This window comes from Carlito syrichta, unplaced genomic scaffold, assembly GCF_000164805.1.
Source record: "Carlito syrichta isolate Samal-C Ts95f unplaced genomic scaffold, Tarsius_syrichta-2.0.1 Scaffold301952, whole genome shotgun sequence".
Lineage (NCBI taxonomy): Eukaryota > Metazoa > Chordata > Mammalia > Primates > Tarsiidae > Carlito > Carlito syrichta.
Genome location: NW_007246048.1, coordinates 835,476 through 849,638, shown reverse-complemented (window position 1 = coordinate 849,638; position 14,163 = coordinate 835,476). Strand labels below are relative to the sequence as shown.

The window sequence follows — 14,163 nt, the reverse complement described above, 5'->3', positions numbered from 1 at the left end:
GAGAAATTTTCAAGTAAGGTTGACTCTTATTCATTGTATGCATAGTATCAATCAATCTACTTTGAAGATCATTTTCTAGTGGATATTCACTGGCTGGGAGAGCTATCCCTGGGCTCAGGGGTTGGCAAAGGCCAAATAATGCAAAGGTAGTATCTCCAGCCCCTGAGAATTTGCAACTGGCAAAGTGATCAGCCATTAAATCATGAGAAGAACAAATTCCTCATAATTCTTTCTAAATAATAAAGTGTTTTTCATCACAAATACTCAAGTGGCAGAGCATAGTAGTGTATTTTATTTGGATGTTGGAACAGAAAAATCAGAGGGAAATACTGTACCCATCTGCGGTTATGGTTTCTATCTTGAACTCTTAAAATTTACATCTTAAGGGCCAACCACCTAGCAAGAATGAGGCAGGGTAAGCTATTGCTGGGCACAGCTCTAGGAAGCAGCTTCCAGGACTGACCTGATGTGAGCATGAGTTATAGATATTAAAACCAACTTTTCCTCCACACCAATACCCCATCCCTCCAGAAATCTTAATAGGCTTTTGAGAGCCTCCATTTAGAGCCGGCTGCATAAAATGATCCTTTGATGAAAAGGGATTGGAACAAGGGTTAAAGCAGACATTGAAAGGTTACTGTAGAGGGCACAGTGTTCATACAACCCTCCTTTAATATGTGTGGTGTGCACCTGTGATAAGATGATTCATTACATGGGGCCTCTCTTTGACAAGCTCCATCGTTCAGCCCTCCGGGTTCTGACGGGACAATCCTGCACCCGCTCGGGAAATAAAACAAGGTCAGCTTTTTTTCCCTGGGACATAGATGGAGACAGTTAAGCTTATAATGCATCTTTGTTTACTCTTTATGTAAAATAAAAACAGGGTTCAAGACATTGCAATTCCTGCTCTCCACAGAGCAGGCCAAGCAGGGAGTACGTAAACACACTGCTGGTTATATAAATAACCTGGGGAGGAAAAAAATCTTTGCGAGGATGCCAGTTTCTTCTCCCTTGTGTTTTGTGATCATAAGTGGCCATGTTAGAGAATCAAATGCCCTAACTGCTGGGTTCTAGGTTTGACTTCAAATGGAGGGTATCCTGACATCATCAGCTTCATTTCTTTTTTGGTTTTTATGCAGCTTTAGGTTTATTGGGTCATCTGAAGCTCCATCAGTTTCTTGGTGACCATGATGTGGGCACATTAGCAGTATAAGGGGACAGACCCTCTCTCATGACACAGGGAAGTTTTATTGGCCTTGACAACCTGAAGTAAATCTCTAAGAATGCTAGAGACCACCTAGGTTCTGTGAGATTCAGCAGGAGGCTGGGGGCCATGGGGCTGACTTTCAGTTGGCTTCATTCTAACTCATTCATCCCTTTTCTTTGTTGCTTTTACAAGACTTCATCACCTCCCCATGCATTCAGAAATTGGCTCTATTAAGGCTAATTTAGAAATCTTACAGCAACTAGGGAAGGAAACTCACCAGCTTCCCCCGTATCCAAGTTTAAAGAGTGAAAAGTAAAAAAGCAAAACTAAAATTTTATTTTTAAAATTTAACTCGTTTTTTTTTTTTTTTTAAAGAATGTCCAGGTAATGAAAGGTAACTTTTTAAATTAAGGTAAAAACATGAGCCATCGTATAGAAATAAAAACAAAATAAAACTTTGACATTCTAGAGGAAGGAAAAAAAAATCTTGTTTCTAAAATATAGAAACACCTCCCAACCCTTCTCCTATTCTTGACATTGCTAGTAAACATTATTTATTTGTCTTGAATAGATGCGGTTACATATCACTGTCATGCAAAAGAAATTCATTTCCTTTCCGAGTTCAATCTGCCATAAAAATGCACTCTTGTTCCCATCTCCCACTCACCTGTCCTTGTGCATTAGTAACTAGTTGACCTGTGACCCCCTGAAGACTGGAGAGGGCATTGCCAAAGGCCTGTGAGCTGGCTATGGAGCTCATGGCTGCTGCAGCCGCTGCAGCCTGACTTGCTAGTGGATTATTAACCAGCTGCAAAGAGAGAAAAGATTACCGTGAAAACCACCGAGAGGCACAGGCACAGCACACCGACATAACATTGACTCGGGGAGGTAGTTCTCGCATCAATACGCTCATGCAAAAGGGCCTGGAACCCACTGGAGGAGCCTGCTGAATATGCCCTCGGAAGCTCTGGGGTTTGGGGGAGGATGGAAAGGAGGCTGGAAGGAAAATGTTCTCTCCCGACACTGGATTGCTTAATGGAGTTTGGGTTTAGAGCTAACCCAGAAGGGAATGAGCCTGAATTTAAGGGGTGAGGTGGGCTGTCAGGCCCTTTCCAGGTGGAGAAATGATTTCAGAAGTCCCTGGATTTTGTTCTCTAGACTAAATAAATCTCTGAGGAAATGTCTACTTTCTTTGAGGTAACCAGTCAGAATAGGGGAGTAAAACAGGATGGGAATGGGGAGAAGAGAGGAATTGATTTCTGGGGTTTCTGTGAATGAATTGATCATTTCCATTTATGAATTATAGTTTCTTTTAGGATCATTGGGTGAGGCAGGTGGCCCACCCCACTTTCTTCTTTGAGGGAAGAAGGACATCAAAGCCAGTAGAAATGGAAATCTATGGCCTCTGCTCTTAGAGGGTGAATCTAGGACTGAGATATTTTTGAGGTTTCACCTGACCATGGGAGTCAAGGCCAATGAGAAAGGTCCTTTGATGAAGGGTTAAGTTGACATCTGCTTGCTGTTTTAGCTAACATATGGTCTTCCCTCGGCTTCTTTCCTGGGACAAGAGTGAAACAGGAAGGAAGAAAGAGAGAGGGGGAGAGAGAGCTGCCTAGGGAGGAAGTTATGGCTGCCAAAATCTATTTTTCCATGGAGACCAATTCAATATTCTTCTTCCTGCCAATTTTCCACGCCACAGGTTTTCAGGCCTTCTGACCATGAGGCAGAAGTGTGGCTTGAACTAAAATCTGCATTTAGGTTAATGACTAGATATAAATTCAAGAAACATTTAAACCATTTTCACAGTATTGGTTTTGATACATGAATTTCATTTGTATTTATTCTAGGGTGTTATTTTTTCCCCATATAGTTTCTCTCAAGTACAACAATTGTTGTGTATATAATAATGCATTTTCCATCACCAGTTCCCACATCCATGAAATTCCTGCGTTTTAGCAGAAATCTGCCAAGACTAAGACTTGGTGAAAAAAAATTAATGCCATATTTAATTCAAGTCCTGGAAGCTCTTCTAAAAATGCCTCTTTTTTACTTTTTTCTTTACTTTATTCATTCTCTGTCTCACTAACTTTTCTCTCTTTCCTTTCCTTCTTCCCTCTTTCTTTCTTTCCCTCAAAACATATTTTATTACTTAATTTCTTTGGAAATTTGCCTAGAGTTTGCATCATCTGAGAGGAAGGAAATATTATCAGAGAAAATATCAAAAAAAGACAGAAATTTAATAATTCTTTTTTCATTAATGTGATAGCCTTATCTTATTGTTTTCTTTATTCATTTATAACCAAATTTCACATTACTGGTTCTGCAGTAATTCTGTTGACCCAGCACATTTTTAAAAAATGAAAATCCATTTTAAGTTTATTACTTCATGTCTTTTGCCTTTATCTCTCTCCTAAAAGACAATAATATTTTTCTTTTTAAGAGAAAAAATTCTCATCCATCAGCCTATAGAGAAACCCTGTCTTATCCCAGATTACCACCACGGGATTTAAAATTCAGGTTGGTCTTTATCTTGGTCTTCTGAGTATGTTTTTAATAGTGTACATGGAGTAAGTAATGGTATGTGTCCAGAAAAAACTCTCCTTGTTTTTAGCTTGACTACCTAAAGTGAGAAGAGTTCATATGTATTATTTTATTCACTCCTGAAGTGAGAAGACCGCTTGGGAAATACTTTCCCCAAATTGCCAGGACAGACACTGCCCATGGATACGACATTCTTAGTCATGTGCCAACTGCCATGTTTACATTTCTTTTATGCAATGCAAGTTGAAATCATAATGAAATTCCTGAGATTCAGATTCAGGAAGATCTCAAAATAAGCTTTTTCATCTGCAAAGAAAGATGAAATCATGTGCAGTTTGGTTTTAGTGTTGAATATGCAATTTTGTTCATAAACTTGAGGTGAAAAATCTAAATCTATATATACAGAACACTCTGAGGAAAATAAACAGTTATTCCTATTTAATGAAGAGAAGATTTTTAGTAATTATAAAGTATTTTCCTAATATCTAGGTCAATCAGAAATTCATATAGGAAACTATTGAATTACTTTCTGGACATAATACAATAGTATAGACTGAGAATTCCCTACATTTAGGACACTGGTGTGTTGTTCAGCTTTAATCTCATGTGTTTGCTGCAAATTCAGGTGTTGCATAAAGGATAAAGGTAATTTTGAATATAAAACAAAGTATCTATTTAAAAGTGGGCTTCTGAGCCTTTGTTTTTTGGGGCCAGAAATGGGTGCATTTCAACTGCTTTGGAAGGTTACTTCAGCAACCGCAAATAAACAGGTTTGGCTTATTTTTAATGTTTATTTCCTCTGTGTCCTGGTCCTAGTTTGAAATCCACGTGTTCCTCATTTTACTGCTTTTCCCTCTTCATGAAGCAAATGCCAACTCGGATGACTCTCCTACTTCCTATCTGGCATCCCAGTGGGTCTTTGTGAAAGGTGACTGGGCTCACTGGAGATGCCTCGCTGCCCCTCTGGAACTGGAGCTAGACCTACAGTCAGAGTATGGTACTCACAGACAGTGGGTACAAGCCAATCTGCAAGCTGACAGCATTTCAGGTAGACCATTGGTGGTGATGGATGCAGCTTCATAAATATCTTTTGGCTTTTCTGTCTGTGACTGCCAAGGCACGGATGTAATATGCATTAAGATATGTGGCAGGGAGGGGGAGGGGCGGTCAAAAAACCATACGTGCTCTCTTCATCACCTCGGGTCATGTCACTCTGTATTGTCCCCAGTCATGTCATGTTAGTAGTGCTCCTATCAATACTTCTTCTTGATTGGAGACTCTGGGTAGATTTGGACAGCAGGGAGCCCCGGCACAATAAATGCACATAATGAGCATGTTATCCAGGACCAACTGGATATTTTGAAGCTACTGCCAAGTTTATGCTTTCAGATCTTTCATTGCCAATGTACCTAACCAACAAAGGATGGCCCAAATGAAGTCTGACTATATTACATGGTCATGTTTTCAACAGACCAACACAAAAGACATGCAGAATTCTGGTGCATGGTTGTTTATAAATACAGAAATTTTCAACGTAAGGATTTGCAGATGGTTAGAGTTCTTATGTTATATTCAAATGGATTCTGAGCCTCAAATATGTCAAATTATAGTTCTGGAATATGAAAACCAACTAATGGAAGTACTGATTTCTTAAGACAGATTTCTCCCTGTTAGAATTTTAGAGCATCACAGAATAACTTTTGGAAATAGTTTTGTACCAGTGAGGAAGGGCTCCAAACCTCACATTCTTCCTGCTCATCTATTAACACAGTTGGGGCTTCAGTTCTGAAACCAGATTGCCTTGGCTTCTGACTTTAAGTAAGCCATGCCTTATTTTCTCATGGGTAAAATGGGTGTAAAAATAATGTTATCTCATTTAATTCTCATGGTTAGGATGAGAATTAAATGAGATAAGACATACAAAAATTTTAGAGCAATATCTAGCACATATCATTTTCTTAATAAATGCTACCTAATTGTCTCACTTTGAACTAATCAGTTTACCAGAATTAGAACTCACTTTCACAAATATCTTCTTACTTTGGAAATTATGTGAACAAGGGTAACTATTTTATATTTTTTACAGAATTTTATTTTACTTTTTTTAAAGGAAAGGTTGAATAATGTTTTATAGTATTTTAGAGTGGAGGGCATCAGTAAAAAGCATTTAAAACATGGCTTCACTTGGTTATCTTGGGCCTCTCCTATTGGATGGGATGAGCTTATTTTTAGAGAAAGTAGTGTTTAGATTCTGAAGCTGGAGTCAGTAGGTGACAGACCAGCAAGAGATATTACCTTCTTTATAGTACGTTTTTCCTCATCCTTAATTGCAATATTTGCTAGATTCCCATAAGGACACCCACTTTGTAGCTTAATTCCTACCTTATGTCAAAATATTGTGAATGAGTCTATTCCACAGTTGCTGATTTGATAGTAAGGGCATGTAGGAAAAAGATATGCAAACAAATGTCTCAGGATTTATGATGATTTATTTCATGTCAATATACAGATAGGCTACTTGTCTCATAATGAAAATAAATCCCAAATCTCCAAATCTATATGCTTGGTGTCTTCTTGCTGTCTGTGAACACTAAATTGTGATGAGAAAAAAATTTTAATAAAGTCTTCCCAAGGAGCACCCTTAGATAACATATGTATGACATCATATAGATGCCACTATAGATGATCTCACTACATGGTGGAGAAGCATTTTTCTCCAAATCATGTCCCTTACTCCTTTTCTCTGAAAGACTCATATTTTATATCCTGGAAAGAATTCAGTTTTCTTAACTCTGAACATTTGTAATCATAATACTTTTCATGAAAATGTGCTAATTACATAATTCTTTTTTTACATATTTATTTTTATTTTAAAGATGTGGGTACAATTCAGGATTAGGTAGATAAGTGATCATCGTACAGGTAAAGTTTGGCCTCCCTTTGGTCCCCATAATTACATAATTCTATCATTATAAATTTCATTTACAAAAATATGGCAGCATGATTAGGAAATTTAGCTATCACATTGTATTCCCATACAAGAGGGTCTCATGAATGCAGCGGCTCAAAATCTTTCTTTGGAGCATAATTACCCATGATCTAGAGTTTTATCATTCTTTTCATGAGTGATATGAATTTTATAAAATCTTTTCCACTTAGAACTATGGAGCTGTGGTTTGCCATTTGTTTTTAAATGAGGATATTCATAAATGCATTCACCACTATTCACCCCTCATTTAAGGTTCAAAATGACAGTGGCTGCTTAGAAACAGCAGGGCAAATGCAGCTTTTGAGTTCATTTACATACAATAGGACCTTGGCTGTTTTATATGTGTGGAAAAATGTTTCTCTTGCTTCCTCTTGGTTCCTTGGGACTCTTCTGATGAAATCAGCACTTCCACTTCTTACGCTCAAGTCTTTATTTATTTATTTATTTATTTGAGGTGGAGTCTCACTGTTGCCCAGACTGGAGTGCAGTGGCACACTCCTGGCCACCACAGCCTCGACCTGCTGGGCTCCGGTGATCCTTCTGCTAGCCTTCCAAGTAGCTGGAACTACAGGCATGCGCTACCACACCAGATAATTTTTTTGATTTATTGTAGAGATGAGGTCTCGCCAAGTTGCCCAGGCAGGTCTTGAACCCGCGGGTTCAGGCAATTAATTCCCCTCAGCCTCCCAAAGCTCGGGATTACAGGCTGAGCCACGGAGTCCGGCTTCAAGTCTTTTCTTAAAAGGTCAAGGAAATACCAGTAGACAAATATTGGAAGGGTGGTCATATTCATTCTCACAACTTATTTGATATATGTTTCAGCCTACAGGTGAGACAGGAGATAGCAAGAGAGAGGTTAGGCAGACAGACAGGCGGGTCCTCTGCTAACAACGTGGTGAACTCTTGGTGGGCCTCTCAGGTTCAGTGTTGGTAAACAAGCTCCCTGTAAGCCTCTCAAGCTAGAGCTAAAGTCCTCACTGTTTGATTGAAAAGGAACCAATCAGAACAGCAACAGCTCACAGCTAGTGCTAGCTAATTAGCTTGGACTAAGGGCTATATAAGCACCAGGTTTTCAGCCCCAGATGGGCAACCCCTTCGGGCCCCCTCCCACTGTGGGAGCTTTTCTGTCCTCAATAAATCCTGCTTTCTCACCTTCCTGCTGTCCATGTCCCTCATTCTTCCTGGGCATGAGACAAGAACCTTGACCCTGAAGAGCTGCAACCTGAAGAGCTGCAGAAGACCATCAGAGTCGTGAAGCCATGCACCCTAGAGGCTGGCTTGCCTGCTGAGGGAGCCAGGTGAACCAGGAGAGCTGCTGGAAGAAGGCGAGACTCCGAAGCTGAGGCGCCCAGGGGGCTAGGCTTGCCAACCCACCAAACCAGCAGCACTCTCAGGGCTTGGCTTGTCAGCCCATTAGAGCCAACACCCTGGGGGCTATGCTTGCCAGCTCCTGCCAGTCGCAACACTCAGGGCTTGGCTTGCCAGACCATTAGAGCTGACACTTGTGGGGCTAGGCTTACCAGCCCCTCCATGACCCTTTTTGGGGCTTGGCTGGCTGACCCATTGAGCTGACACACTCTTGAAGCCCAGGCTGACCTGAAAAATCTGCATCACTGGGGAGTTCCCCTTGGTCACATGATTATTGTTGTGTTATAGAGCCCCCATAATAGAAATCAGCTTTCTTAATTCTAGTATTAAGCCAAGCTTCGCTGTTCAATCTGTGCTCCCACTGCTCGGCAAAGATGGTGTTTACTAGATGCTGACCATCCAACTCTCTGCCAGTCAACCAGGAGTCTCCACTAACCACTGCTAAGAGATCTCTGGGACTGGGGAACTTGAGATTGAGATTACTCTGAAGCACTGCAATATCCTAAAAGGCCTTTGAGTCATCAGTGTAAAAATCCCATTGATTTTGGTATAGTTTTAGAATTATTGTTATTTTTATTTTATGGTAAAACTGGAAGTATAGTAATTTTCTATGAGTTCTCTTGACTAAAAGAGGCATTTTTAAAGTAACCTAGTGTTTTTGGTTGGGCTCTCCAGAAACAGGATAGAGAAAGGAGGAATCCTATTTCTACTGGAGGATCTGGAGTGTGAATAGGGCCTCCAAGTTAACTCATTCCAAGGCAAGGAAGCTGGGCTGTCAGACTCTATACCTGACAGTCATTGGTTAACAGTCCCTGAGGTGAAGATAAGGGTTGGCAATCTCAAGGCACTGTTGGCCCTTTGCACTTGGGGTCAAATGAATCCTGGAGCCTGAGGGAGTTTTTGGAAGAAGAGCTTCAGATGCAGGTCTGAAGTGAGGACAACTCATAGAAAAGAGGTATCCCAGGGGTTCTGAGAGAAGGGTTATGGTTTTGTGAAATAATAAGAAATACATATTTGGTCTTCATCCTGACCAGAGCTCCTAAACCCTTGACGTTTCTGAGTAATTGGGGTAAGAGAAGTATCATGTGTTACTCATGATAAGCTCTCTTTCACCTATACCTGAGTTTATGCTAATGAGGTGGCTCTTGGAGAGGGGATGCTAGTTGTCAGAGAAACCAGTCCTGTGATTACAGGATTGGAACTTTCAGCTCCATCCCTTGACTTAGGGGAGGGAAGAGTAGCTGGGGATGGAGTTAATCACCAGTGGCCAATGATTTAATCAATCATGCCTACGTAATGGAACCGTATACAGTGAGATTTGGAATGCTTCCTATTTGGTGAATGTATCCACAGGCTGGGAGGATGGTGTACCCCAAACTCCATCATTCTGAACCCTTCCAGATCTTGCCTTGTCTAACTCTTCATCTGGTTGTTCATTTGTATGCTTTATAAAAAACAAATAACCGCGTTTCCCTGTGTTCTGTCAGCTGTTATAGCAAATTACTGGGCATGAGGAAGGAGTGATGGGACCCTTCAATTTATAGCCAGGTTAGAGATATGGGGAACCTTAGGATCTACTACTTGCAGTTGACATCTGAAGTGCGGGTCTGTCTTGCGGGACTGAGTATTTATTTGGTATCCACTATATTTTGGGCTCTGTGTGAGAGGAGACAGTGTGAATGACAGACTGACATGTTCCCAACCTTCATGAGGCTTATAGAAAAATAGGAAAAAATATCTTAGAGGGAAGGGAAGGGAAATAGGAAAAGATAAGTTGGCCATGGAGCAGTATTCAGATGGCAGTCTGGGTCTCGGAGTCGTGGGAGAGGAGGTAGTGGTTCAAAGGGACATGGAAGCTGGGCTCTGTGGCTCAGCCTGTGATCCTGCACTTTGGGAGGCTGAGGTGAGTGGATTGCCTGAGCCCGCCGGTTCAAGACCCGCCTGGGCAACTTGCCGAGACCTCATCTCTACAATAAATCAAAAAACTAGCCGGGTGTGGTAGCGTGTGTCTGTAGTTCCAGCTACTTGGAAGGCTGAGGCGGAAGGATCGCCGGAGCCCAGCAGGTCGAGGCTGCGGTGGCCAGGAGCAGCCACTGCACTCCAGTCTGGGCAACAGAGTGAGACTCCAACTCAAAACAACAAAAAAACAAAACAAAAAAAACCAAAGGGACACGGATGGGGGCAGCTCTGAGTCTATGTACCTGTACTTGCTCAGAGTTGCACAGAAATGTGACTTGCAATTAATGAGCCATATGCCTTGAAAGGGGAAGCAGAGCAGTGTAAAGATTAAGAACATGAATTCTGGAACCAGATTGCTGGGGTTTACATTCCAAAGCTGCCAGTAGTTAGCTGTAACTTTCTGTGTCCCAGTTTCTTCCATTTTAGCAAAATAGGAATTATAATAGAGGTCACAACTTCATAAGCTGTTGTGAAAAATACATAGGCTAATATATGCATAATGCTAGAAGAGTTCTTGCCATATAATACACCTTATATACGTTTTACTAATAATTTTATTCCTTCTAGGAACTTCTGGTCATACTTCTGTGTTAGGATTGAGTTACCTTACCCCTTAATTCCCTCCAGGGAAGTCTCAGTGGCCTATTTTGCAGATGCTCAGCTATCTCAGGGTGTTTGCATCTGCTGTTTCCACTAATGAAGCTCTTTTCCTCATTCACCTATCTCATTCTCCCAGATTCTCAGAGCCACCTTTCTTGACTACTTTAACTACATAACATTCCCTTTCTTTTAGATATTCATGCCAAAACATTTATAAGAAAACGATGTGATGTCTAGGATTTGTTTCCAAATATTGCATAATGGGTATATAGAGGACAGGTCTTGGGTTGATCATTGCAAGGAGCTGGGTGGTGGATCTGTATGATTCATTAGATAATTTTTTCTATTTTTATATATGCTCCCAATTTTCCATAATAAAAGTTAAAAAAAATTCAATTCTTCTTTTAGTCTTCTTATTTACTTCATAACACTTATTAGCGTCTGATATTATGGTATTCAATTGCTTGTTTATTTTCTTTCTTCCTCTCTTTAGAATGTAAATTTTGGTTCACTGCTATATCTTCAGCTCTGTCAATAGTGCCAGGCACACAGTAGGCCCTCAATAAATGTTTAATGAGTTAACAGATGAAAGAGTGAGTTGAAGATATCTCTGCCTGACTGAGAATTGGTAGGAGCTTGACTCTTCAATATTTACAAAAAAAAGAGTAAAAATGATAGCAGCAAAAATGTCTAAATTTTTAATTTTTTAAAAAATGCACACCTTACAGTCTTTCAGACTACAATGAACTAACTGACCAGAGCCTCAAACATCAGGTGACTCGGTGCTAAGAGTTCCTGTGTAAACCCTCTGTGCGTCAATTTGCCATGTAAATTGGCACCAATAAACATAGCTTTTCTTTCAGCTATGTGGGCAGAGTAATGAAAGGTCAGAATGGGCACGGAATGGTCATTCTGACTAGTTGGGAATACTCCAGGATATAAAACTCAACAATGGCAGAATCTAAAAGTGACGACCCAGCACTTCCCTGGGTGTCTTGAAACTATATTACATGCTTGGAATCAGAAGCAGACAGGGCTGGATAACTGACTCAATCCCTTGGTTTGAGGTTATTTGGCAGCTGAAGGGTAATGTGGCAGTGAATAAGGCCTTTTATTTTTTATTTTTTTTTAATCAATGGGGTGTGGTGGTGGAGATGAAGTTGGGCTATGGAGACTGCGTGCCTCCAGGCCAGCCCCAAAGCTGAAGGGGCCACTTTCCCCATATAAGGATGAACTCTATGTGCCAAGCAAGCAAAGCTGCTTCAAGACCAGGTGCTTGAGAGTGACACCAGTTAAGGAGGTGGGATTTCAGGGAGTTTCAGGTCATTTGGACATTTAGTTTGTGGCTTCTGGAGGTCACTGGATGCAGAGTCAAAAGTGAGGCTCTACTCAACTGACTTCACAAAGTCTGGACATCATTGCAGGTGGACAGAGAGGATGCTCCATGAGCACACGTGGACACTAGGGAGTTCTAGAAGTACACTAGAGAGAGAGGTAGATCCTACAGGTCCATGTTACACAGAATAATTGATGAGATCCACACTGAGGAGCTTGGGAGCACTTGAGGGAGGGGAAAGGAATCAATCTGGCTGACACACTATGATTTGGTAGCAAATCACTAGAAAGCTCTCCAAAGGGATGCATTTCTTTTTTATTTTTAAATTTACTGATAAAATAGTTAAACCTAGAGTTGAGGGGGAAATGAGCTTTTAACTTAAACCAATACATTTATTTGGTTTTGAAGTGTAGAGGTCAGCATTATGGAAACACAGCATCTCTAAATCAGATTTTACCCAAGTTATATGTAGACAAATACTGTATTACTACAAACCTACACATCTCATTTCCTTTTCTGTCTAGTCCTCCATTTAATAACCTGAAAAATCTATCTTTTTATTGAGTTTCATGCTATTTTCTTACTTACATACAATAGTGCTACTCTCACCAATTGCCTATTGTCATGGCACATTAGTTGGGTGAATTTGTTGATGTTTCAAAATTACTCTTTCTTTTTTTTTTTAATTCTGTCATCCAGTTTAAACAAGTGGTTGGGAGCACTCCAGTGATGACAGTTTTGTTTTGTTTTTTTAAAGAAACAAATTGTTGCCACGGTACAGTAGTTGATATTATTTGAGTTTCTAGCTATGGAGAAGCACAATATGCTCTTTATCCACCCATGCCTAATTTACTAAGTTAGTTCCCAACACTTTTGAGTCTCTATAAGGGAAAACAGGTACTACTGAGTGCAGAAGAATGACAAGAAAGGATGAGGGACTCAAAGGAAACCAAGGCACAGTTTCAGCCTTTATGGAGCTTAGGACAATTTTATTCATCAGACATTTCCTGATAACCAAGGTGCAGGCTCTGGGCCAGAGATGAACAGGACTAGAACTTCTCATGTTGATGCACTTCCTGTGCCGTCACCCTATGTAGCCAGTGCTGTAAGGAAAGGGCATAAGGAGCCCAGACAAGAGACCCTCACTAGCCTTCAGGGAATATGGAGGATTTCCTGGAGGACTGCTTTGGAACTGAGTTTGAAAGGCTGAGGCGGAAGGATCGCCAGAGCCCAGCAGGTCGAGGTTGCGGTGGCCGGGAGTAGCCGCTGCACTCCAGTCTGGGTGACAGAGTGAGACTCCAACTCAAAAAAAAGAAAGGATGGCTAGGAGTTGATTGTGGGGCAGGGGAAAAGGAGAGAGGAAATGGCATCTCAACCACTGGGAATAGCATAGTCAAAGGCGTGGAGTTGAGAAACAGGATTTTGTGTACATAGAGCCACCAGTTTGGCACTTTTAATATCATTGGGAACACGAAGTGGAAGGAGGAAAGCAATGGATGATGAGAAAGGCATGTACTTGATGAGGGAGGACACTGTACATTATTTTAAGGGGTTGTGCTTTTTTTCTATAGGCAATTGTGGTGGGACATGATCAGATCTATATTTCAGAGACTGAGTTGGATTGGACAGGGATGAATCAGACTGGAAGCAAAGAAGAAAAGAAGGCAGCTGGGAGTGATGATGAAGAGGGTTATCCTTAATAGGGGGAGGGGAATGCCAGGATAACTTCGCACATAGGATGGCCTGGTTCGCCATTCACTCATTCAGCAAATACAGCATCAACTATATGCCAGATATGATGGGGTGTGGTCTCTCCCCCGGAGTGATTCTAAGGCACAGGGGAGACAGATATGTGGACAGATAAGAGCTAGTGGGTACAAGACAGGGTAGGGGAGTGCTAAGTGAATCCTAGTAATATTTAGGAACTGGCTAGCTCAGTGGGGGAAAGAGGAGGGGTGTCAAGAAAGTGTCACAAAAGAGCTGATGGGAGCTTAATCCTCAATAAATCATAACGAGCTAAGCAGAAGGGAGATGGCAGGCAGAGCAGAAGAAAGAGTAAGTATAGGATTATGGGACATCAGAAAGCCTGCTGTGTTCTGAATGTCCAGAGCACAGCTGAGGCAGGAGATGGAGCCAGAAACCTTCTGAACTGAGATTTGAGGG

General features: G+C 41.1%; 1 protein-coding gene across 2 annotated transcripts in view; it reads right to left on the bottom strand.

Moving 5' to 3' along the window:
- The window catches only part of POU6F2 (POU class 6 homeobox 2), a 386,904-nt gene that overhangs the window by 53,744 nt on the left and 318,997 nt on the right, over positions 1-14,163 (bottom strand). For both annotated transcript variants that reach the window (XM_008055780.2, XM_008055781.2), the window contains exon 5: positions 1,875-2,015. In XM_008055780.2, coding sequence (XP_008053971.1) covers positions 1,875-2,015 — 141 coding nt within the window. The remainder of the gene's footprint in view (positions 1-1,874; positions 2,016-14,163) is intronic.